Source organism: Chelonoidis abingdonii, chromosome 11 (assembly GCF_003597395.2).
Source record: "Chelonoidis abingdonii isolate Lonesome George chromosome 11, CheloAbing_2.0, whole genome shotgun sequence".
In the NCBI taxonomy this organism is placed as follows: domain Eukaryota; kingdom Metazoa; phylum Chordata; order Testudines; family Testudinidae; genus Chelonoidis; species Chelonoidis abingdonii.
This window is the reverse complement of record NC_133779.1, coordinates 34,255,338-34,280,701: the sequence shown is the minus strand read 5'-3', so window position 1 is coordinate 34,280,701 and position 25,364 is coordinate 34,255,338. Positions and strand designations below refer to the sequence as shown.

General features: G+C 44.2%; 1 protein-coding gene across 2 annotated transcripts in view; it reads right to left on the bottom strand.

Moving 5' to 3' along the window:
* RFX2 (regulatory factor X2) overlaps positions 1-25,364 on the bottom strand; it is a 95,470-nt gene that overhangs the window by 22,128 nt on the left and 47,978 nt on the right. The window contains exons 3-8 of one of the 2 annotated variants that reach the window (XM_075070866.1): positions 23,687-23,764; positions 22,870-22,970; positions 21,194-21,458; positions 11,398-11,472; positions 5,655-5,836; positions 1,039-1,158 (exon numbers count right to left, since the gene is read on the bottom strand). In XM_075070866.1, coding sequence (XP_074926967.1) covers positions 1,039-1,158; positions 5,655-5,836; positions 11,398-11,472; positions 21,194-21,458; positions 22,870-22,970; positions 23,687-23,764 — 821 coding nt within the window. The remainder of the gene's footprint in view (positions 1-1,038; positions 1,159-5,654; positions 5,837-11,397; positions 11,473-21,193; positions 21,459-22,869; positions 22,971-23,686; positions 23,765-25,364) is intronic. The other variant, XM_075070867.1, reaches the window with a different exon arrangement.

Below are 25,364 nucleotides of genomic sequence, written 5' to 3'. Positions count from 1 at the left end.
GTTAATGTTTTTAAAAAGTGTTCTAGATAAATAACTCTGTTTTACACACAGTTTTTTTTTTTAACCAAGTAAAAACACTGTTCTTTAATAGCAGCAAGGTTTCACTGCAAATGAGGCCTGATACCAATACTCAAAAATACTATGGAAGCGTCAGGCAAAAATAGGATGGAAACAACAAAAAAAATATTTCATGTCTCTGTAGCACCTTCTCCAAATGCTTCATATACATATATTCATGAAACCTCACATCATCCATCTGAGATAAGTGTCATTCTTCCCATTTTATAGACAGGGAAACCGGGGCTGAGAGAAAAGTTACATGATTTGCTCAAGGTCAGACAGCGAATAAGCAGCAGAGGTTTTGGGGGTTTTTTTTGCCATTTTTTTAGTTCCCAAAGTTGAGATTTTTCCATGCCTTCACTCCAACCAGAAGCAAGAGTGCTGAAGCTGCCAAGAGACAATTCAAGAGTTGCTTTGCATCATGACCTTCATTTAATTTTACCCAGAATTACCAGATGTGAGTCTGATTGGGCCCCATCTGAACCTCTTGCACTAGCAGGTCTATGAAAAGAAAAACAAGACCCCTTCCACTGGCTAAACACAAATAACTGTACAGCTGAGGTCTTAAAAATGTTGAGTCACTGAGATACAGTGAAAAGGATATTCTAGTGTTCACCATAGCAACAGGCAGCCCAAGTCCAAGCCTTTGCTGCACAAAAAAACGCAAAAAGGAATAGTTTGTGGAATCAGAATTTCTCCTTGACCCTTCTTTATCCTTGTTCAGTATCAGCCACTTCAAGCTCTGTAAAGTACAATGCCTTCCTCTTGCCCTATAGCATGTACTTTACCTTATCACTAAGTTACACTAGGTTCTTAATTTATGCCAGGCGCTATCCCTCAGGGTATGATCCCTTTGCAAATAATCAGCCATAAAAGTCTCAAGCTCCTCCTGCTGCTGTTTGAGCTGGGGCCCAGTGTTTTGCTCCTCACAGCTTCCTTTGCCACAACTAGCAGGTCTGAGAAGCCGTGGGCACATACCTTTGTTTCTGGTGAATGGGCTGTTGCCTCATCGCCATATACTGGGTGTCCTCCTGTAAGTGATTCAGTGGAGATTCTGGCTTTAGACGGATCCCATAATAATGATACTTGGAGTTTCCCCTGCAAGCAGAACATTAAAATCTATAGATGTCAGATATTTAATGGAGATGGCACACAAGCATTGCAATTTAGTTTTAGGCTTCACTGAAACATTTGACAGTGCTAATGTGCGTTATAACTTCTGTCTAATCCCAGATGCCAGTTTAGCATGGATTTACTTTGCTGAATAAACATATTAAAAACCTAATTTCACATTCAGAGGTGTACGTGTTATTTTCATATCTTGCTGAAACTAAGATCCTGGAGATGAGGGTTTACACCCCAAACTTTGAAAGCAATCAAGAGTCCAGGATCCCTTTTACAAGATTTATTTGAACATGGCACTTATCTCTGGGAAAATATGGTACCACATGTCTCAAAACACAGTTCAGTGACATCTACATTTAAAATCTTGCAGCTGAGGCCCATTTCAGCCTTGCTTTCAATCTAGTCATAAAACCTTATTCACAGGCAGCTAACGGATTATCCAATAATGAAAACCAATGGAAATATTACCATTGACTTCAGTGGTAGCCAGACATGACTCTTTGTAGTGATGAAGTGAAGGTTTCTTTCTGTATCAGAATTTATAACATGCTCACCACTGTGTTTTAAAGAACCAAGGAGAAAATTCCAGCCCCACTGAAGTCAATGGCAAAACTCCAATTGACTTCAATGGGCCCAAGAGATCATTCCAGGAGTTGAATGTTGTAGTGAGAAATGCTCTTGGCTGGTGGTCCTCCATGGTCCCTCACCTGCAGCTTTCAGCCTGCACTCTGGAGCCACAGAGGTGCTGAAATGTACCTCTTCACTCAAAAAGGAGCTGTTCTGATCTTCTCAGCTCCTGTCTCAACCGAGAACTCAAGTGTCACAGTTGATATCAATTTAACTACTTTTTTAAAATTGCAATTGACATTTCAGGTCACAGACTCTTTCATTTTAATTACAGGGTGGTTTCTGGTGAGACCTGTCCTTTAAGTGATCAAAGGCAACTGAAGAATAAGAGGTAAGTGTCAGAATACAAACTGTTATTTATACAGAATGTCACAGAGATCTTGGAGTCATTCTATCCGTCAATCTGAATTGGCTTTATACAGCAACAGAACTTCACTGTAGGGGTTAGATTTCTACACATAAAATTGGATAAAACCATCCTAATTGACCCCTCACCAGAGGGTGAGAAAAATCTGGTTCCCCCAGTTTTTACCCCATGCCCTCAAATTATCTTCAGTCACCATGGCAGAAGGTGAATTTTATACCTGGGCTAGTTAATTTTCATGGTAGTTTTGCGAGGCTGAATTAAGCCTACACAAGATTTCAAAAGAGCAAGAATGGCTGGGAGTTCTTCTCTGGCTGATCAGTGCAGCTCTGTAGGGCCTCCTAAGCTTTCAGCATTGCACATGGAGAACTAAATTAAAGTATCCCCATTAAGCTAGGAGTTCTTTTTAGCTCTACCCAGTGCTTCGCTATAGGAATGAGGATGATAATTACACAGCCTGGATGTTTAAAGATAGTAGTTCTGCTCAGTCAGACTGCAGAAAAAGTTGCCAGTTGGTAACTAATGATGGCCAAGCAGGTCCTCACTGGGACAGGACAAACGGCTGGGAAAGCACTCATTACAGCCTCAGAGACACCCGCGTTGGTGCTCTTCAGAACTGTGATGATTTGCACTGTACTGAAGAGTTTGAACACACCTTGAATTTAATACTGCTTTCACAGCCCAACCACAGACAGAGAATTTAGAGAAAGGAACTGTTGTCTGACAACTGTTTTTCTACATGGAACCCTCCTTGGGGTAGGAATTATTCTCTTCGGGTTTATAAAGGAAAGATTTTGGGAATGCTTAGCCCTCTCTGTTGCTGACATGAAGGATTTTGCAAGCTTTGTGTTATCTGCCTAGCTGTTGTAATATATTTTACATAGCTATTATCTTAACCAGTTAAAAAGGGATTTGAGTCATTTCAGTGGACCTAAACTTGTGACTTGAAGTTAAATAACTATGGTGGCCAGAATGAGCCAAGCCTGGCACATGCCAAAGCCCTGCACAGCGCCTCTCCGCTCCTCAGCTAAGCTCTGGAGTGGCAGGGGAGGGGGAGCGATTTCCAGCCTGTTCATGCCCCAAACCTGTAGGCTCCACAGCAGCCCCTGGGGCAGGGGCTTAGCACCCTCTTCACCCACCCCACACCCTAGGTCCTGCCCCCAGGGACCGTGGGGCTGCTCCATCTCCTAGGCACCCTCCCCTGCTGAGCCATCTCTCTGGTCGGGTTCACTGAAGCCCCTGAAGTCAGGTTCCCTGGGTCCTGGTGCACAATGAATCCTTAGGGCTTAACCCCTTCCTGCCCGTGCTGTAGCCAGGGCACAGGGGGCGGCTGGGTTATGTCAGTGGCCAGCCTGGAGATGTCAGCTGCCTTTCAACACTGTGTAGGCAGGAAGGGACAAGCTGAGGGAGAAGGGGAAGAGAAGAGCTCTGCAAAGACACGGGTCAGGTCATCTCTTCCCTTCCTCCTCCTCCCCTGCACCTGGAAGCAGCTCCCATCCCTTCCCTCCCGCACAATGCCGAAAGGCTGCTGCTGGCCACATTCTGGTGTGAACCCTGGCAGAAGTCTGGGGAGGGTGGGCATGTGACCCTGCATGCCCCCTGCCCATACGTTGCCTTGGAAAGATGTGGTGCCAGATACCAGGAGAGGCGGGTCCATCCCAGGGGCACAGCCAGGCATGAAGGGCAGAGAGCGCTGGGCAGGGAGGGTCGGTCGGTCACCTCCACTGTGTGAGAGAGGTGTACGGGAGTGTGGGGGCAGGGGGTAAGGGCGTATGTGTGTATATATATGTCACCCCTTCCCATATGAACTCTAAAGCCTTAAAGATAAGGTAAATAAAAATAATCCAACTATATAGTATTTCCTTTTAACAGGGGCTCAGTCAACTTGATGTTAATTTGAACGTTTGTACGATTGATTACCATTGAACTTGCTTGAATATGAGTAATTTTACCAGGTGTCCCGTATTCACTCTATCATTTTTGGGGTTTTAAATATCTTCTAAACACAAATAGTCAAGTTAACCTCTTCTGTTTTTAGTTAGGGTCCTCCCACTTTTTAAAAAGAACACTCCGCTCATGGGACTCAGCCCAGCACCCTGGAAGTTTTATAGGTAAGAAGCCTACTTCTCCATTAGAAAACTCTGAGCAGCATGTCTGTATCTAAAGGTTTGGGGTCAGATTCTGATCTCAGTTACACTGGAGTAAAAAACTTCCAAGTAACGCTACTGAAATCAACAGAATTCTTTTGGTGTAATCTTTTGGTGAGATCAAAATCTAATCGTTTAATTGCAATACAATTCTCTAAGTTTCCAGCTCCTGGTAGCAACCTTGATGAAAAGGGACCTCATCTGTGACACTGATTGGGATGAGTGGAACAGGGTGTGAGATTGGAAACCAGTTTCCCCATCTGCTGTAACACTGAATCATGAAGCCAAAGATGAACTTGACTGTTTAGCTACTAAAACAATGGGGTTTATTATTGTTAAGCCAAAATTCAAAACAGAATCAAGACGGTTTAAGAAACTGGCCTATGAGCTCTGTTCACTCCCCACATGGTCAGTCATCCCAAATGAGCTCTCTTCAGCAAAATGGCTGCCTCTCCGCCCCAGAGCAGATTCAGGAACACCATGGTAATTAAACTTTGTCCTCAAATACATGACACAGCTGATTCCTGCAGTGAGAAGACTCTTACCTTATGACCTGTTAAGATTACTTATATTGCTTAAAATAACTATTTTCCATTTGAGATATTGTTTGGCTGTTACTACATAGACCTAGGAATAAACGGCTGTTACCGGTGAATAATGTTGGGTGGGTCTGCAGCACCAGTGACAGGAGGGGAGGAGCGTTTTGTGGTAGAGATTGCGGCAGAACAGGGCAGCAGTTCTCCCTCCTGCAAAACGTAAAGTCAAGAACCGCCGTTCTTAAGGACAATCTGCAACCACTGAAAACAGTTACCACTACGACGACGACTAATATTTGAATTATTGTAACATCTTTTGTGGGGCTCTCAGAGGTTTTACAAACTTCAGTTAAGCCTCATGCACTCCTTTGAAGGAGGTATCAAACCAATTTAACAGATGGATAAAATATATATAGGCATGTGAAGGACCTCGCCTAAATCCCCAATAGCGAGTCTATGGCAGAGCTGGGAATTATCCATGACTCCTAATACTCAGATCACTAAACAACAAAGCCTCTCAAGGAATTCACACCACATTATTAAAATGGTGATAACCATAAAAAAGATGGCAAGTCGTTGCCCGTTCGTCCATTACTCATTGCAACGTCACTGAATGCAGCGCGTGTCCGGTGCAATGGTATTTAACATTTAATTGAATGAAGTGGCATTTCAGCTCATTGGCCTTTCCATGACCTTTCAGAAACAGTGGTAAAGTGAAACAGGTAGGGGCCAAAGAAAGGTGGGAATGTGCTTCTGCTATCACTGAACCCTAATCTCAAACCCCTTTATACCAACCTTGTTCCCAAGCGCCGAGTTTTCAGCCCCATGAACACAGAACGAATCAGTTTTCCAAAGGAAGCAGCATTCACTGGATCCAGTTTGTGCTCTTGGCAGTGCCGCAGGTAATGGTTATACAGCGAGCTCCTGGGAAGACTCACCCCCTCAGCAGTCTCATAATTGTCCAACAGCCACTGGAGCTTTATGTACAAAATGTAATTTTTTAAAAACCCACGCACGTGAAAGTCTAAAGATGTTTAAACAAGATGGCAACATTTAAAAGGGAGGAGAACCTTCCTGATGTGATCAGAGTTCAAGAGGACTTAAGCGGTTGGTAGTTAGTACATAACTGCAGCTAACTCTTGTGTGTTTCAATCAGATATTTATGTCCTCCATGATGTAGGAACAGTGTGAAATCAAAAAAGGCTGTTACATACAGCACCCAAGTATACATTGCCACTTATGCTGGTGTCTTCCCTTCACTCAATTACATGAACGCAAGGGGAATACGAATCATGGAAAGCCAAAAACAAGTCTTATGAGCTCACTGTTAAGGAGAACAAGGGCTATGATACCTAATGCTATTTACTAGGGGAAAGATCTCAGACGAATCTGAATACATTGCTTCCCTGTCTGTTAGCAGTTGTCAACTGCTAATACAGCCAGCAAAGCTTGTTTGAGTTAATGCATCTTAATTTCAAGCTTGAAATGTTTACAACTGTCCCCTTAAACAACAAACTAAATGGCTGCCAAACCCTACCTTAAAATCTGACACATAACCAGCTATTTTCCAAACATATTGTCTGAACTTTACTTCTCTTGACATTTATCTTGATCAGAGTTTGCAATTAGATATAAATTATTTATGTTCAGCCTCTTTGAAAGGGCAGCTCAGTCACACAACTGCAGTTCATGAATTAGAATGTAAAACTTCTCTAATTGGCTAAATGCCAGATTCAGAAAAATAAAAAAAAAGAGTACAAATTTAAAGCAAATATTGACTCATAAACTTTAAAAAAGCAAGAGAAAAAGCTTGACTACAACCAGGAGTAAATATTGATAAGGTACTTCCTTTAATAAAAATAAGGAGAATCCTGATGATATGTTGGGCCAACGTTTTCAAAACTAGGGCCTGATTCTGATCTTCCTTTACACTAGTGTAAATCAGGAGTAACTCCATTGAAGCAGATGGAGTTACATTGATGTAAAGCTAACAGGAGAGCCAGAATCATAGCTGCAAAATATGACCCTGATAGAACAAAGCATTCAAGTATGTGCTTAACCTTAAGCAGATGCTTTGTCCCTGAAGTCAATGGTATTAAAGCACATGCCATGGGCTTTGTACACTTGTGCATGCAGGTGTCTGTTCAGCAAACACATACCTACTCACACACAAAGGCTTGTATCTTCCTGACAGCAGGTTTATAGCAGTGCATCTCTGGAACCCTAATTCACTACTTGATACTCAAGTTTTACAGCAGTATCTCCACTGAAATCAGAACTCAGGTGTGTAGTGGTGAATCAGGCCCATTTATTTCAACTGAGGTATTTTCAATGTTTGCTTCTGTCAGAGTAGAATCAGACCTGAAGTATGCACCATACTCCATTAATGCACAGAATTTGCTAATTGCATCTATGCATATGCTTTGTAGTTGCAAGTTGAGTGCCTAACATTTGAAACTTCAGCCTATTATGAGCTACGGCACACAAGAAAAATTTAAAAGCTATATTTTAGGCTTTATTTCTTTATATTAAACAGGAAATCCTAGGGCCTGACCCAAATGCAATTGAAATTCAGCAAACTGTTTCCACTGATTTCAATGAGCTTTGGATCAGATCACTAGATACCAGGGCCAGAAGAGACTACTTGGATCATTTGTCTAAACCTTGTATTTTGGAGGGCTGGATGGATCATCATTCCCACTAACATCTTATCTGCTCTTTTATACACATCCCACAGATAAAGACTTTTCAAAAATCTAAACCTTCAGTCTCAAGCTCTGTTTTAAAAAGATATTGAGAGTATGGTGACCCACATCACTTCAGACCCTTGTTTGCAGAGGGAGTCATATCTCCAGGGATCCCTGAAACAAGAATGGCACAGTAAATTCTTACAATGAACCATTCTGTAGCCATTAAGTTACTTTAAAGCACGATTTCAGGACTTCAGTAACTCAGACATCGGATAGGGGTTTGTTACAGGAGTGGGTGGGTGAGAGTCTGTGGCCTGCACTGTGCAGGAGGTCAGACTAGATGACCACAATGGTCCCTTCTGACCTTAAGTTTATGAATCTATGAACCTAGAACAAATGATGAACCCAAGCGTTCCTAGCATACAGATAAGTAGTGCTGTTTTAAATGAGTCTGTATCCATGTTCATTTTAGCCCATCACATGTATTTAGAAGATTCACTGGCCATAAGTTAACCTTTTGGGGGCCCGGGGCAAAATCTGAAACTGAGCCCCCCCCGCCTACCCTTCAAAAAAAATTACCATTAAGGGGAGGCTCCCCAGGCAGGGCAGGATGGAGAGCTCACTGACAGCTCCTGTTCTATAGGTCTGGGTCCAACTCCCTGCCCCAGGCATTGCGACATAGTGCAGGGGGTTGCTGCAGTGCTCAGGTTTGGCCCTGCTGCCCACCCCCCATCACGATGGAGGGGTGGCCAGGCCAAATGTGAGTGGTGCTGTGACTCCATGCACCAGGTTTAATAAATATAAATATATGGAGAAATACCTATCTCATAGAGCTGGAAGGGACCCTGAAAGGTCATTGAGTCCAGCCCCCTGCCTCCACAAGCAGGACCAAGTACTGAGCTTGCCCCCGATCCCTGAGTGGCCCCCTCAAGGATGAAACTCACACCCCTGGGTTTAGTAGGCCAATGCTCAAACCACTGAGCTATCTTTCCCCCTCTTTAATACCATTTGGTTTGGGGACTCTCTAAAATAGAGGGCTCAAGGCAAACTGCCAAGAGAAAAATCCAGTCCTTGTTCATGATACTGGAAACTCAAACCAAGCAATTACTTTATCTACTTTACCAGGGATTTCAAAAAAGGATATGCTTGCACGGAAGCTATCAAAGGATTCTTGATTCAAAAGATCTATTTTATTTTTAATATTGGAAGTCAGAAGCATTTTTGCCTCCACACAGAAAAACAGAGGAACATGTCTGTGGTAATGGACGTTTAAATCATCACCAGACACAGCTGGATAGCCTGAGTTTCTGACCCTTCAGCCTTCTGTCCTCCTACCGCTCTTCATAAAGTTAAAATTATGTTATCAGCTGTGCTCTTTAGAAATTACCAGAAATACTAGAAGAGATTCAGTGTTGCCAACTCCCCTGATTTTATTGCAGGTCTCACAATTTTTGGTGTTTATCTTAAAGCCCCAGTTCCTGGAATTATGTGGTTACAGGAGAATCTCAGCTTTCATTTTTATAAAAGTAAGTTTCTAACCCTATGGTTGCAGAAATAAGCTTAAAAAATGTGACTCCTAAAGGTTCAAACCAAAAAATCCAACAAAAAGAATCAATTTAAATAAAAAACCAAACCTAATGATTGTTTAAAGCAATTGCTTAGGGAAGGCAATACTGAAGATTTCTTCTAAAATCTGATCAAACAGAACACTAACTACAATAACTCAGAAATAAAGTTCATATACCTGAAAAAAATTTGGTAGAGTTATATTCTTTTTGTTATTTTTTGGTTAAATTCACCGTAGTGCAGAATAGCCACACCTGGCCCCAGGCTGCAGAATGAATGCTGTTCTACTCAGAGACATGACTATTTTAAAAATTGGTCAGAGTCCGATTCCACATTTATTGCAATATTTTTCCACATGAAAATGTTCTCAAGTTGACAAGTGTGTATTTTTCCAACTGCCAGGTCCTGTAAACCACCCTGCGCTCTAACAGCTGGGTTATTTCCAGTTTATGCACCATCAACAGTAAGGCTGACTCTGTACAGCAAACGTTCCCATAGTCTCATCTGTGCTGCTCTTCAGGGGAATTGCACGAGTGTGACCATGAATATAATCTCATGACACAGGAATTTGAAGGCCTGATCCTGCAAGGTGCTAAATGATCTCAGTTCCAACTGAGTCAAATGAGAGTTGAGGGTGCTCAGGGCTGAAAGGGTGGACTTCAGCACCTTGACAGACTGGACCGTTAAATTAACAGTTTCATTGACGAGTGAACCAAAAAGAAGTCCAGTTCACTACAGCAGAGCGGTGCTGGTTCTGCATGACAGGGGCATAGCCACAGGTGGGCCTAGGTGGGCCGCAGCCCACCCTCTTAGCATCCAGGCCCACCCTCCAGCCCCAGCTTGCCCTACTCCACCCGCCCGGTGCTCCAGCTGGGGAGCAGGGTCGGGCACTTGGCCCACTCTGCCCGCCTGGCGCTCCTGCGGGGTCGGGTCATGGGATCTTGGCCACTCCTCCTGGCACTCCAGCTGGGGAGCGGGGTCGGGGGCTTGTCCCGCTCTGCCAGCCCGACACTCCAGCTGGGGAGCAGGGCAAGCCCTGCGCCCCAACCCTGCTCTCCAGCAGGAGCTCTCGGTGGAAGCATCCATCTTTCTGGGGCCCTCCAATTGGCTGGGGCCCCTGGTATGCCCCTTTGGCCCAGTGGCTTCAGGTAACCCCACGGCGATGGAGGAATCCTGCCACTTGGGGAGCCAGGCCCGACCTGTCATTGCCGCTGCAGAGCGGCATCTCCTCCCAGAGCTGGGTGTGTGCCTGGGGCCTCAGAGGTCCCCTGGCCAGAGCATCCACTGCCCCCTACCCCCAAGGCCAGCTGGAGGTGGTGGTGGGAGATAGGCCCGATCCTCCTTCCCCTCCGTCACTGCCCGCCCACCCGAAGTCGGGACCCACCCAAATGACTCATCTTGGCTACACCACTGCTCCAGGGCTGGTGGGGGGTAGTTATCCTTTTGTTCCCCAACAGGGTCAACAGATCTGACTTTAAATGCACAGAGAGACCAGGACTGTGGGAAAAGGTACCATTTTTATACCATGACTTTTCAGTGTAGAACCACACTTGGGGGCTGATCCCAGAGCCCACTGAATTCAGTGGGAACCTTCCTATTGACTTCAGCATAGTTTGAATTAGAGCCTTTTAGCCCCATATAATTATGTGCTTAAAAATTAAGCTTTGCTGGGTCAAGGCTTGAAGACATAACACAGAAGGCCTTGCAAAGGCCCAGAAGACTGGGGTGAATTTCACCCAAAGCAAAGAAAGGTTGCTATCAGCATGAAATAGAAAGGTCCAGCAAGTGGATTTAGCATAGCTCTGCAACAGTCAAGGCCTTTCCTGGCTATAGAAAGAAGAAATACAGGCTCACGCACTCCAAGACACAGACCCACACACTATGTTTTTCTTACGAAGGTGTAAGGACCGTCTGTTATGATTCAATACAGAGTGTTGCTGATGAGTGTTACAAAACTGTTTTCCAGCAAACTTCCAGTGAAGGGAGACAAACCTCTCAATGCATTTATCTAAGTGCCTGCACTTTCCATTTCAAGGCAGATTAAATAAACAAACATAGGGCAGAGACAGATAACAGAATCCAGAGCATCTTGACAAACATACATAAAAATCATTGCAGGCTTTTGCACGCTATTGTTTCTATGGTCAGGGCTGCCGCGGAGAGTGCAGACAACCAAACCTTAGGCTGCTTTGATTTGCCCAGATTAGCTGGTGTACAAAACATCTATAAGTAATGCTCCTAACAAAGCAGGAAAAAGGTTGTAAAGTCCAATAGTAACTTACATGGCTGTTGAGCAAACTGCTTTTGTGTGATGTAATCCCTTCATTTTTTTGTAGATTTTCAATCGCCATTTCAAGCTAAAGAAAATGTGCACGAGAAAAAAAGAAAAGGAAGGAAATCAGATAGTTAGCAACAGCCAAGATTTGTCATTATTAATAATCTGAATAATGATTAATGCTTTCTATAAACAGGCTCATGACAAAGATGCAAGGTAAATGAGGTACAGCCCTTATGGGCTGAAGGTGCAGCAGAGAAATGTTATTGTAACACATGCAAACTAACTGTGCAGCCAGGACACATATTCAGGATGAAAGAACAGAGCTAGGATCATTTCAGAACTGGCATTTTAAATTCCCCCTTCCCTTCCTCAACTATAGTGAATCACTCCTCCAAAAATTCTCATTGGTAGCAATGAGCTATTGCATGTCTAAATAGAGAACCACATAAAGATGGTGCATTTGATCATCAGACCCATCTCTACGAAACCCAAATTAATAGTTTCGGTTATTAGCGTTTCCTAAATTACTAATAAAAACAAGAAACAAACAAATAGTAGTTGAGCAAAATACTGAATCCAGCAGAACTACTACAGCTAATGCACTGACGGGCATAAGGGATCCCTCTAAAATCATAGAGCCTGGTGGTACGCCATATTGTATCTTACTGGCTAACCAGAAGTGGGCCTTGTCAGTGGCTAGATGCAAGACCTGTGTGCTGAAAATCTTTCACTACGGGGCACTCTCCCCTTTGAATCAGAGCTGCAGAATGGTGCCAGCCCTTGGGTGAGAGTTTAAACCAGTGTCTCAGCCATCCATGGTCACGATCTCATGGCACTCTACCCAACAGAGGGCACATTAGCACTGGTACCCTGACCATATTCCACCTTGAGTATTTACATTCCGCCTACCTTGATGTCCATGCACATTCAATTAAAGAAGGTATCCTGCATTTCCTCATTTAATACCCTGCTGTGTAGTGTTGCTGGCTTTCAAACCAATGGCAGGGGAATCCCTTTGGATGGTCTGTAGTAAAGCATTCAGCATGAAAGCTGCTGTGTAATTATAGGGGACAATTAAGCCCAAGAACAGGCAGACCCCCAGTAGTTGACACAGAGGCCAATTCACCTTTCATTGTCAGAGCTGCTCCTTTTGGGGATGGTAATCTATCCAGCAATAGACCAGAATACTCAGATTTACTGCCTGTACAGCGACTCTGCAATTTTCATTTTGTTACTTAAAGGTGTATTTTGCTTTTCCTGCCACGGGCAGCAGAGGAACCCAAATCTCCTAGAACGTTTTTCTGAGTATTCCTGCAAGGGGAGACCCCAACCAGGTGACAAAATTCTTCAGGATTTGGAGAAGGAAAACAGCCACTTTGATCAGTATTTCCCAACTGGTGGGTTGCAACACCCAAAGGAGTTACAAAAGGCACATGTGGGAAGGAGGGATCATGAGGCACTGAAAATTTTTTTTATAATCTAAAGCAAATAAAATCTTGTTCCCTCCTCTCCCCTGCTCTTCAAGGCCAAGTACTATCTGTCAGTCTCTCAAAATGCATTCAAATGGTATGAGCTTATTTCACGGATACATTTTTTTACTCTCACTTTCACAGTCAATAGGAAGTGGGGGGGTTAGGGGAAATCACAACCTGAAAAGTCTGAGAACCAGTTGATCTTGACCATCTCGGGTCTGAGTCTCCATTTCCTTGCACCTTGCGCAGTCATTTACATCAGTGAAGGGTGGGCATACAATGCTGTTGTTCTGATTTGCTATCTCACAGCACCTCTGCGCTGGTGTCAATGACTACACAGTGGAGAACCGGGACCCACGTTTTCAATAACCCTCCATGTTGGTAGCCATGCTCTCCCTAACAGCGAGAGATGCCATTAGCCGTGAACACTGTGTAAGCAGGAATTGAAATGCAGCCAGGGTTAAGGGTATCTGCCCAGCCTATCCCAAATGGTTAGAGTGCCTTGTGAGACAATCTTACAGGAATGGGTCAGGCCGCTGCCGCTGCTCCTGTATACATCCTCATCAGAGAGCTCACTGCTCTCATTCTGTGTCAGATGACAATACTTTTCAGCTTGTTTTTTATCTCCCTTTTGGATTTTTCCTCATGGGGTGGGGCAGGAGCTGCTTTAAGGGCCTTTTCTTAAAGGGAACAGAAAAGGCGTTTAAATAAATAAATAATGAAGACAATTGCTCAAGAGCCCAGTTCAGGGTGGGTGAGATTCACCCCTCCTGCCAAGCCCAAAGAAGCAGGCTGGAGGCGTGGGAAGGGGGAATGGCACAGATATTTAGGACAGGGAGCAGAGTCCACCGCTCCTAGCCTGCCAGGGGATCCCAGCATAGTTCCATAGCTGCTATTCCAGTTCCCAGAATGCCCAGGAGGGTTTGGAACCACTGGATCGATGTAATCATGGGCCTTATGGCCACGTCCCCACCTCCCCATGCACCCAGACTACACAGAGATGGCGTAAGTGCCCGGCTCCATCACATGTGTGGCCATGGCATGCCCACTGGCACTGAACTGTGGAGTTTCTGCCACATGGGGACCTCCTAAAGCCCCTATATAAAAACTGTAGCCAAACATTATAAATAAATACATTTTGAAACAAAATAGTCAAAAACCATCCTTCCTTTATTCACTGGCCAAGACCTAGACCGAGGGTTCTCAGATTTTCTGCAACTGGTGACCTTGGTAACAGAGAGATGCAGGTCCCTGAGCTGTATAAGCTGTCAGTAACAGAGGGCACTGGTTGTTTACAAGTGAAGCAAATAAGACTCAAGCTTAGGTCTTGGCAGGTACACACTCTCCAATTCCCCCGCTAGATACGCAGTAGTAGAGAAGGCCCAAGCAACTCTTTATTCATGGCTAGGGCCCTCCCAAATTCACGGTCCACTTTGGTCAATATCACAGTCATAGGGTTAAAAAAAATTATAAATTTCATTATTTCAGCTATTTCAATCTGAAATTTCACAGTGGTGTAACTGTAGGGGTCCTGACTCAAAAAGGAGTGCGGGGGGGGGGGTCCACAAGGTTATTGTAGGAGGGGTTGCAGTACTGCTACCCTTACTTCTGCGCTGTGGCTGGTGGTAGCGCTGCCTTCAGAGCTGGGCATCTGGTGAACGGCAGCTGCTGGCCAGGATCCCAGCTCTGAAGGCAGAGTCGCTGCCAGCAGCAGCGCAGAAGTAAGGATGGCATGGTATGGTATTGCCACCCTTACTTCTGTGCTGCTGCCTGCAGGGTGCAGAACTGGGAGCCCGGCCAACAGCTGCTGCTCTCTGGCCACCCAGCTCTGAATTCAGCACCGAAGAAAGGGTGGCAATACCACAATCTCCTAAAATAACCTTGCAAACCCCTTGCAACTCCCTTGAGGGTCAGGATCCCCAATTTGAGAAACACTCATCTCTCCCCCGCGAAATCTGTATAGTATAGGGTAAAAGCACACAAAACACCAGATTTCAAGGTCTGTGTTGCGTTACTCATGGCATGAATTTGGTAGGGCCCTATTCCTGTCCAATTAGTGGCAATGGGATAAGAAGGCACACGTTGTCATAATAACTAACAACACATATCCAGGGAAGAAGCATCACTACCAAATTCTCTTTCCCAAAGGTGACTTGGCCAAAATGGCTCCCATACTGTACCTGCCACCATTTAGCAGTCGTACGGTACAGAGAATTCTACAGGATCACACATGCAGAACATCGCTGGTTTGAAACGGCAGATGTAAGTGTTACCATGTTGCCGACAGCCCACTTGCTCCATTTCTTGCCTTGCATTTGTTGCCCAAACGGAGATCACCAGCTTATGGTCTCCTTTATACATGTTAACTTTCTCACTATGCTGCAGTTTATAGTGTGACCCACTGTATGCTAGAAGGGGGCCATACAGTAAAGTAGAACAATACCCATTTTCAAAGCCAAAATCTGCCAGAGTTCTAAATGAGCGGAATGGATCTGCTTACTTCAGTACCCAAAGAGGTGGTTTCCACAATGTCTGTGCCTAGGTGTTCTCCCCTCCCTCCTGTACACTACCCTGCAGAATAAATTCCTTTGTTTCCACTCAGAAAATAGTCATTGACATACAGTACAAAGTATACAGACTACGGTGCTCCTTAGCCTAACAAGATACTATCTAGCTCAAAAAAGGGCCAGTTTCAAGGACTGAGTAGGCTTCAGTGGTTTCTAAGTGTCCTGTGATAATTGGGAAGAACCAAAACTTATCAGCACAGGCAGATTGCTGATGTAGCCTTGAGGAAATGAGTCAAAATGTCATAGGGAGACACTGTTTCCTTCCCCTGTTCAAGACAGGGAGACAGCGGAGCATCTGTATTGTATATCCACCCACATAATGCAGAGACAAGCAGCAGGTCTCTCTCAAAGGCGTACAGTGATAAACGCAGCCCTAACGAAGGATGCACACTACGTTTTACATTTCCAAAAAAATAATAAAAGAAGAGGCTGGTAGGAAATGTCTAGATATATTTACAGCCCTGCATGAAGGTGTGTGCTTTTAATTAGAAAAGCAACAACAGCCCCTGCCATGATTTGCTACTTTAGTGGAAGAGACACTGAAGTTTGGACAACTCGAAATATCAATTGCTTTGGGTGGACACAGGGCTTTTGTGGCCTAAAGCAGCGTTTCTCAAATGCCACCGTGGCTGCATGCGGCCACCAGGGGCTTTTCTTGCAGTCACTGCCTCCTGCGCTGTGATGGGGGAGGAAGAGGCAGCAAAGTAGCAGCTCCTCCCCTGGGGCTGCCTGCAGGGGTTGGTCCCTACACCCTTCCCGAGCCACAAACAGTGTAGGAACAGGCAACCAGTGAGAGTTCCCCACCTTCCCAGGGGTGGGGTGGTTCAGGCTTCAGCCCTGGGGTGGTGGGCGGCAGACTCTGGCCAGGCAGTGTGGCTCTGTCCTCCACCCGCAGGGTTTTGGGCTCCATCTCTAGACTCACTCCCCTCCCCATCACCTCAACCCCCGTTGCCCCCTCTAGACCTCCACTGCCCCTGGCCCCCCTGCCTCCTTACCTACCTCCTCATCCAAGGCTTAATTTGTCCCCCAGCATGCCAGGGCTGAGTAAGCCTGCTGTGAAAAATGATATTAACAAATATCACTTTTCACAGTAGCAGAATTATTACCTAGCAATCAAAACATGCAAAGGACTTTATTTTCATTTCTATTCTCTTTAGGTCCAGTAAAGAGCAGAGACTATTATTGAGTCTGCAAAAAAACCTACATAAATAAATTACAATGGTCTGGACATATATATGTGCGTATTTATTTGTTTTTCCTAAAGTTAATTAAGCATTTTAGGAAAAATTCTCAGAGTGGCCACCAGCAAGAGTTGGTGGCCGCAGACATGTTGTGTAAGGTAATGTCGTTCAGCACAGTGCTTTAAGAAAATCGGCTGCTGTATCTTTCCCTCCCTCCATCCCAGCTTTACCCCAGGACAGAGAGGAACTAGATCTTTGTTCTCTAACGAGAAAGGTCAACCGGCAAGCCAGAAACATGCATTATTTAAGATTTTGCTGGTTCACTTCATGAACCCTGGTGTACAAGGTGACGACAGTTCTCTATTAAGTGCTACTCACTAATTGGTGGTGAGTGAAAATGGGTATAAACCCATCTCCTGAGCAAAGAGCTAAAATCATCTGCATTATTAGGGCTCAGAAAGGACCAGAGGAAGAGAAGGGTTCTGGGGAGCTATGGATATGAAAGTATCAGGCTGTCCTGCCTCTGGACATCTGATTACACACACACCCTCTCCTAGCACAGACATCACACACACCCCTGTCCTAGAATAGGCATCATCAAATGACTTCATATGATTCCTACTTTTCAGCCCATCTGGTAGAACTTCTAGCTATAGATAATGGAGAATATCACTATTCCAGCCATAATCACAGTCATGCAGAGAGATTGATAAATCAAAATTAGCTGTTATCATTCAAGAAAGATTTTGGAGTCATCGTGGATAGTCCTCTGAAAACATCCGCTCAATGTACAGTGGCAGTCAAAAAAAGCTAACAGAATGTTGAGAATCATTAGGAAAAGGATAGATAATAAGACAGAAAATATCTGATTGCCCCTGTATAATGCATGGTACACCCACATCTTGAATACTGTGTGCGGATGTGGTCGCCCCATCAAAAAAGACATATTGGAATTGGAAAAAAGATACAGAAAAGGGCAACAAAAATGATTGGGGTATGGAACAGCTTCCATATGAGGAGAGATTAATAAAACTGGGACTTTTCAACTTGGAAAAGAGAAATAAGGGGGGATATGATAGAGATCTATAGAATCATGACTTGTATAGAGAAAGTAAATAAGGAAGTGTTATTTACTCCTCATAACACAAGAACTAGGGGTCACCAAATGAAATTAATAGGCAGCAGGTTTAAAACAAACGAAAGGAAGTATTTCTTCATGCAATGTACAGTCAACCTGTGGAACTCTTTGCCAGAGGATGTTGTGAAGGCCAAGACTATAACAGGGTTCAAAAAAGAACTAGACAAGTTCATGGAAGATAGGTCCATCAATGGCTATTTGCCAGGATGGGCAGGGATGGTGTCCTAGCCTCTGTTTGCCAGAAGCTGGGAATGAGTGACAGGGATGGATCACTTGATGATTACCTGTTCTGTTCATTCCCTCTGAAGCACCTGGCATTGGTCACTGCTGGAAGACAGGATACTGGGCTACATGGACCATTAGTCTGACCCAGTATGGCCGTTCTTATGGTCTTATGAGGTTTGTGGGGGTGGGGTGTGGGGTGTTTACATGCTTATTTGTTTTTTAGGTTCACACTAATCTTTACAAGTAAACCCTTTGTCAGGATTTCAGTAGGCTTTACCAGCAAAGATCAAATTAAGACCAGAAACATTCCTTATGCTATTACCAGTTTGGGACTGCTGGCTCTTGACCACAGATCTCACATATGAAGATAATTCGTCCTCTCCTCTTGAATGTCTTGTTGTCAGCTTCATTCATCTCCCCTCCCAAACACTCACCTTCTCCTGTTCTGTCACTGTTGACAGCACCACTACCCTCCTGCCAGGCCACGCAAATTCTGCTGTTTCCTCCTCTTAAATATCACTATGAGCGGCCATTTTCTTTCTATCCTCACAGGTGAATCTCTTATGCCGGGCTTCATTATATCCTATCTTGACTAAGATATAATATCTTCCTCCTTAACATCCACACTCCCTTCTTTTCAGTCTATACAAAATGGCGCAACTAAAGTCGTTTTCCATGATAATCAATTTAATCAGGTCACTCCCTTCTTTGAATCCTTCTGCTGGCTCCTCACCTTCTATTGCAGGAAATCCAAGCTTCTTGTCATTGCTTTCAAACTTCTAGGGAACTCTGTCCTGTCCACTTATTTTCACTTGTCTCACTTTGTGTTGTTCATATCTACCTACTACACTCATTTTCCCACCTTCAACCATCCACATGAACATTTCTGCACTTTCTTCCTTGCTGCTCCACATGCAGTGCTCCCTTCTTGAGCCCCTCTGCAAGGCTCCTATCCTGGCCACACTTACATCCCTTTTGAAGACCCACCTCTGCTGTGCTACCTACAGTGAATCTAGTTCAGATAGATATTCACTTTTTTTTAAATTATTTGTTGTTTCTTCTTCCTGCTAACCTATCTTCTTGTCTATCTGTCCTTAGACAGTGAGCTATTTAGAGCAGGAATTGTTCCTGCTGGTCTGTCTCAACAGTAAGGGGCCTAAATCCTGAATGAAGCCAAAGAAGAGAGAAAGCCAAGAAGAATCCCATAAGATAAGACAGCTACAGCAATTAGACCTGTCAGTGAGATGATGTTATTGATATTTAATTCTATTAAGGTTCTTGTACTGTACCCATCACCATAGTATCAGCGCACCTGACACATGACTAATCCCACATTACTCTGCACACTAAAATACATCCCCACTCAGGAGACAAGATCAGCACTTATTTGACTCAAAATGACAAGAACAGACACGATCAAAATAAGTGGAAGGCCCTGTATTTTGTTTTTCAAATGCATCTGAAATTAAATCTATGTATTTACACACACCTACAACACACAGAGGTGGAGGCGATATGCATGTGCTAAATGAATTCCTACCATTCCTGTTCGACCAGGCATTTACTCTAACAGCTTCCAACAACGGCTTCCCCTCCTCACTCAAAAACAACCTGTTGGAGAAATGTTTCCTCCTTCTTTCTCCAGAAATGTGGAAATCCCCACCAAAAAATCCAAAAACAAAATTACCCCCGCTGAAGGCCCAGACCTGGCAAAAATCAGCTGTGGATCAGCAACAGCTCTTCTAGGCATGAAAATGCAAAAAAATTAAAGTCTGTTATTTCAAAACCATGCAGGGCTAGAAATGAGAACTTTATTGGCCATGTTTTCAAGAGCGTTCCCCAATTAGCAGTTCCCATTTTTCCTCAATGTAGAGGGTGCTAGCCACATATATTTGGAATAAGATCTACATATTTTTATATATACACCCACACACATCAGCTGTTTTGGAAAAGGAGATGACCGGTGTTCTAATAGGACATTAGCTCCCAATTAGCACTTGCATTCAAGACTTGAAAGTTCTGACATAACTCCCCTGATATTTTTAAATATTAAAGAAAAAAGCTTTTTTATCCCATTGAGTCCAGTACAGCTGGCTCATGGGAACTCGGAATGAGACTTCACAGGTGGAGGAACACAAAAAAATATAGTCCCAATAAAAAATGTTTTAAAACTCTAAAATATCTGAAATTGTATTTGCTATGTGGCAATATACAGACTACATGATGGCACAGGGCAGCATAAAGATATTATCAACATGTGTTTGAGATGATCTACTTAAACAAATAGACTCATAAATTCCAAGGCCAGAAAGATCATTGTGGTCATCTAGCCTGACCCCCTGTATAATACAGGCCATCAAACATCCCAAAATAATTCCTAGAGCAGATCTCTTAGAAAAACATCCAATCTTGATTTAAAAATTATCAGTGATGGGGAATCCACCATGACCTTTGGTGAATTGTTCCAACAGTTAGTTACCCTCACTGTTAAAAATTTACACCTTATTTCCAGCCTGAATTTGTCTAACTTCAGCTTCCAGCCATTGGATCGTGATATACTTCTCTGCCAGAATAAAGGGCCCATTATTAAATATTTCTTCCCCAAGTCTATATTCAGAGGCTGTAATCAAGTTACCTCTTCACCTCATGAGTAAGGAGACATCTTGCACCACACCGGCACAGGGCCGCCCAGGGGGCGGGGGGGGGGAACTGAGGCAATTTGCCCCAGGCCTTGCAGGGGCCCTCATGAGAGTTTTTCGGGGGCCCTGGAGCGGGGTCCTTCACTCGCTCTGGGGGCCCCGGAAAACTCTCACAGGGCCTGGACCCCTGGAACTTCTTCCGCTCCGGGTCTTCGGCGGCAGGGGGTCCTTCCGCCCTCCCCGCTGCTGAATTACTGCCAAAGCAGGTCTTTGGTGGTAATTCGGCAGCGGGAGGCCCCTCGCCACGGGTCCCAGAGCGGAAGGACCCCCCTGCCTCCGAATTACCACTGAAGCGGGGGCTCCCCCGCCGCCGAAGGCCCCAAGGCCCCTGAATCCTCTGGGCGGCCCTGCACCAGCATGTGTTCTCCTTCCTCTCACTCATGTTATACGATATATATTACACACACACACACACACACACACACACACACACACCCCTTATTTATTTTCTGAAGTCCTTTCAGTTTCCCATGAACAATTCCTGGCTCTGTAATGACAATACCTTCAGGGCTACATACCGTTGCTGGAGAGGAGCGTGAAGTTAGTGACAGAGAGTGTCTAGTATTTTCCATCCCCCCATGAATGAGATAGGCTCCCGAGCTGGAGAGGATCTGACTTCCCCCAATGTCCATAGTGATGCCCACCATGCTGTGAGAGGGAATGGCTGTAGGAGAGGATGCCGCTGTAGTCACCTGTGCTCCACCTCCCTGTGGTTCGAAATAGGAAGCTGCGCTGCTGGGGGCATAAATCTGAGCTTCGGTGTTGTAGGAGTAGGCGGCTCGACTGTCAAAGGAACAATACAGTTAGGATGTGAAGCACATGTGAACGGAGAGGAGCTTAAATATCTAATTTCACTCTCACACTGTGATCTTCAGTAAGTTTTTTAAAAAGCCTCGACTCCATTGCTGACGGGATTCAGATATAGAAATCAGTTGACAACATTAATCTCTCCAATGACAGCCCTGAAGCAGGCATTAAGCCAGAGCCCTTTGGAACATTTGCTTTGTCAGAGGTGGAATGTTAGGCACAGCATGTTAGAGCACACAGCCCATGAAGGAGCCTTCTGACAGCCTGGCTCTTCAGAAATTAGGGGAAAAGTTCCAAAAACGCCTAAATGAGACTGAGGCCTAGTCAACACTGAAAAATGTTTGCTACCAAACAATCCTCTGTGCAGACACAGTTTATATAAAGTCAAAAGAGGGCTTTTTCCGGTATCAATTCCCCAAATGAAACATGCTAAACTGGCAAAAATTGCATCTATGCTAGGTCTCTTTCTGGTATAGAAATGTTGTTTTAAAAACACAAACAAAACTTCACAACCCTAACTAACATTACTGTCCTGGCAAAAATTTCTATTGTAGAACTGGCCTGAAGCTCCTAAGTCTCTTTTGAAAATGAGTCTGAAGTTTTTAAGTCCTTTAGATGCACTATTTACCCCAGCTCCCTAATAGATACAAAAGGGTTTTGAGAAGGAATATAGGATCTATTTACATAGGGCACGTCTACACTTGCCAGTAGATTGCAGTGAGTGTTGATTTAGCGGATCTGGTGAAGACAGGCTATATCGATGGGAGAGCACTCTCCCATTGATTTGTGTACTCCACCTCCCAGAGAAGCGTAAGGGAAGGTGACAGGAGATGCTCTCCCATCAATACAGCACAGTGTAGCCACCGCGGTAAGTGGATCTAATTATGTCGACTTCAGTTATGTTATTCACGTAACTGAAGTTGCGTAAGTTAGATCGATTTACCGTGGTAGTGTAGACCAGCCCATAGAGTGAGCTCCATGTGGTTTAGGGTGGGATTTCCTTGAGGAATTGTGCGTCTCTCTCTCTCTCACACACACACACAATGTCTCCAGCATCAAAGAAGCAGTGTGGCCACTGCCACCCCTGTTACGCAGGGTAGTGCGTGCTGCTTCTCCTCTTGCTCATTCTCCCCTTTATGGGAGTTAGTGTCTGCAGCAGCTCTAGAATGGAGCAAACTTTGTTACAGGGGCGAGCGTAAGGACCGACACTGTACTCAGCTGCAGGGTGGGTGTATGAAGTGGAAAACATGGCTTTTTGTGTACTCTCTCCCCACCATTCAGGGGAGACACAATTGTGCTCTGTCTCTCAAAAAAAGAAAAATGAACTTTTACATCTGTCAGGGTGGCATTTATTGGCCTTAGTAATGTGAATGACAGAAACTCTTACATGGTTCCATTGCTGTAGACAGCCTCTCCTCCTTCCACATACTGGACCTGGCTTGGGTACACATGCTGCACAGTTTGCACCTGAAACAAAATGTGACAATCCTGGGTTTTGGGATGAATTATTATTGACAAGAAGTTATGGAAGACAATACACACAAGCAATTAGCATTTAAAATGGCACTCAAAGCTGTTTAAGAATGAATATTAACTTTTAACTTTATATTTGTCTTATTTTTGGAATGTATCTACTTTTTTAAAGGCCTCCTTTTTTAAAATTTCACATCGAAGTTCACACAACTAAAATACACATGGACAATTCTTTGCACAAACAACACTGTTCTCATACCCATCCGTTCTGTACATGCAAACACACACTTTGCCAGTACAACTACTTGTTTGGGCCTACTGTGTGTATGCAAGTCAGGATGTTTTTAAAAATCATTGGCTCTAGACAGTCATCTTTACAGACGAGTGAAATAATTATTTTTTAATATTTATAAAAATAAAGTCAGGTGCCAAGGAGAATCTGATTTTAAACTTTAAACAACCTTGAGAGAATCTCCTTTATCATCAGTCTAAAAATAAGGAATAACCACATGAAAAGGCCAGAGGAAATGGCTCTCCCTGCCATCTCAAGTTCTCTGGTCAGACACTGCTCTACAAAAAAACCCACCATATTTTAATTGAATAAAGAGATAAACTATATAGTTTCAAGCAGGCCATGCTGGAGATGTGGGTAACGGAGGGGTTGTGGGTTGTTTTTGCTTTCAAATGACTGCATGGCAATAGTATTTGCTCCCTCACTTCATTGATATTACCTGCTGAACTCTGGGAATGGAGATCTGCTGCATCTGTCCTCCTTTGGGAGAAGAGCTTGTTGTCTGAACCAAAACCCTCTGAAAAAATAATGAGACATATGCATTTAGACACAGTGTTACAGTTAGACCCAGAACACCTCACTCTGGCTAGGCCATTTCCTGCAATACACTTACTAGAGGATTTGCTCCAAATCCCCAAACAAAGGTAGCAGCCCCACCATCAGGGGCGGCTCTAGTTATTTTGCTGCCCCAAGCATGGCAGGCAGGCTGCCTTCGGTGGCTTGCCTGCGGGAGGTCCCTGGTCCTGAGGATTCGGCGGCACACCTGCGGGAGGTCCGCCGAAGCTGCAGGACCAGTGGACCCTCCGTAGGCATGCCTCCGAAGGAAACCTGCCTGCCGCCCTCGCGACGACCAGCAGAGCACCCCCTGTGGCTTGCCGCCCCAGGGACGCGCTTGGCGCGCTGGTGCCTGGAGCCGCCGCTGCCCACCATACTGTATGGCTACCCCCACACACTCCCTCTCCTAAAGCCTCCACACATTTTCCATTTAGTTAAACTACAGTTAAACTGGAAATGGGCCCAAACCCAATACCCTAAACTTTGGGGAGAGCTCAGATGTGGATCCAAATGGTTTGGCTGGGCCCATCTGTAAGTGAAACTTGGTTTAAGCAGCCACCCCATGGAATAGCAGAAACTGGTTGCTTAATAAAAGTAAGTCCTAAAACAAAAGGTGAACCACAACTATCCTGGAAAATCTCTGTGTCTTTCCCCATGCCTGCATTTCTCCTATGCAGGGAAAACTCTTCCAAAGCTGCTACTCCAGACCACTACCCTTTTTCAAAGTTCACTTCTGCCATAATCCCTACAAGGAACAAAGCAAATACATTTATTGATCTCCATTCAGTGCCATGATGAGCACTAACCCCTTCTGAGTTCTCTCTTTTCAGATGTAGAGCCAACAACATTAAATTGAAATGCATTTTTAATTCTGGATCCTTGAAGCATAATTTGCCATGTCCGAACAACCATTGTATACTAATGTCAAAGTTGATTTTCCTACTGCTTCCCTTAATGTTTTTTTTCCCTCTCATTATTCACTTGCAGAATCTAGTAGCAGGTCTGCAAGTTTAAGTCTGTCTGGAGGAGATTGAAGCAATTTGACCTGGACAATCACTTCTTCAAATTGCTCTTTTTGTGCTACATTAAAAGTGATGTTAGCATAAAAGAACTTGATAAGAAGTAGAAACCTTTAAGTCTTTGCCTTTCAGTTGCTCTTAATGGCATAATCACAGATTGATCTGTGACATATTTGAACTGTTGATGATGAACAGAGATTGCTTTAGAAAGAAACGAATGTTGAAGAGCTACTGGAAGGTGTGGAAGAGCAATTTAAATTTTTAGTGTGGGTATCTTTCGATGACATCTGTGGCATCCAAAATCAATGTTCCAGGATCAAACTCAATATTCTGCTCCTCCAGAACAATATTCTGCTATTCCTTTAATAAGCAATGTTTCTTCAGGGTCAAATGGGCCACTAAATGAATCTGAATAAACTGATTTACTAGATTTTTCAAGAGAAGCATGATTCTTTTCCATCTTGCTGATGTACTCTTGACAAAGTTTATTTTACTTAAGAAGAGTCATCTGTTTTCATTACTTCACTCCACATAAATGCTTGT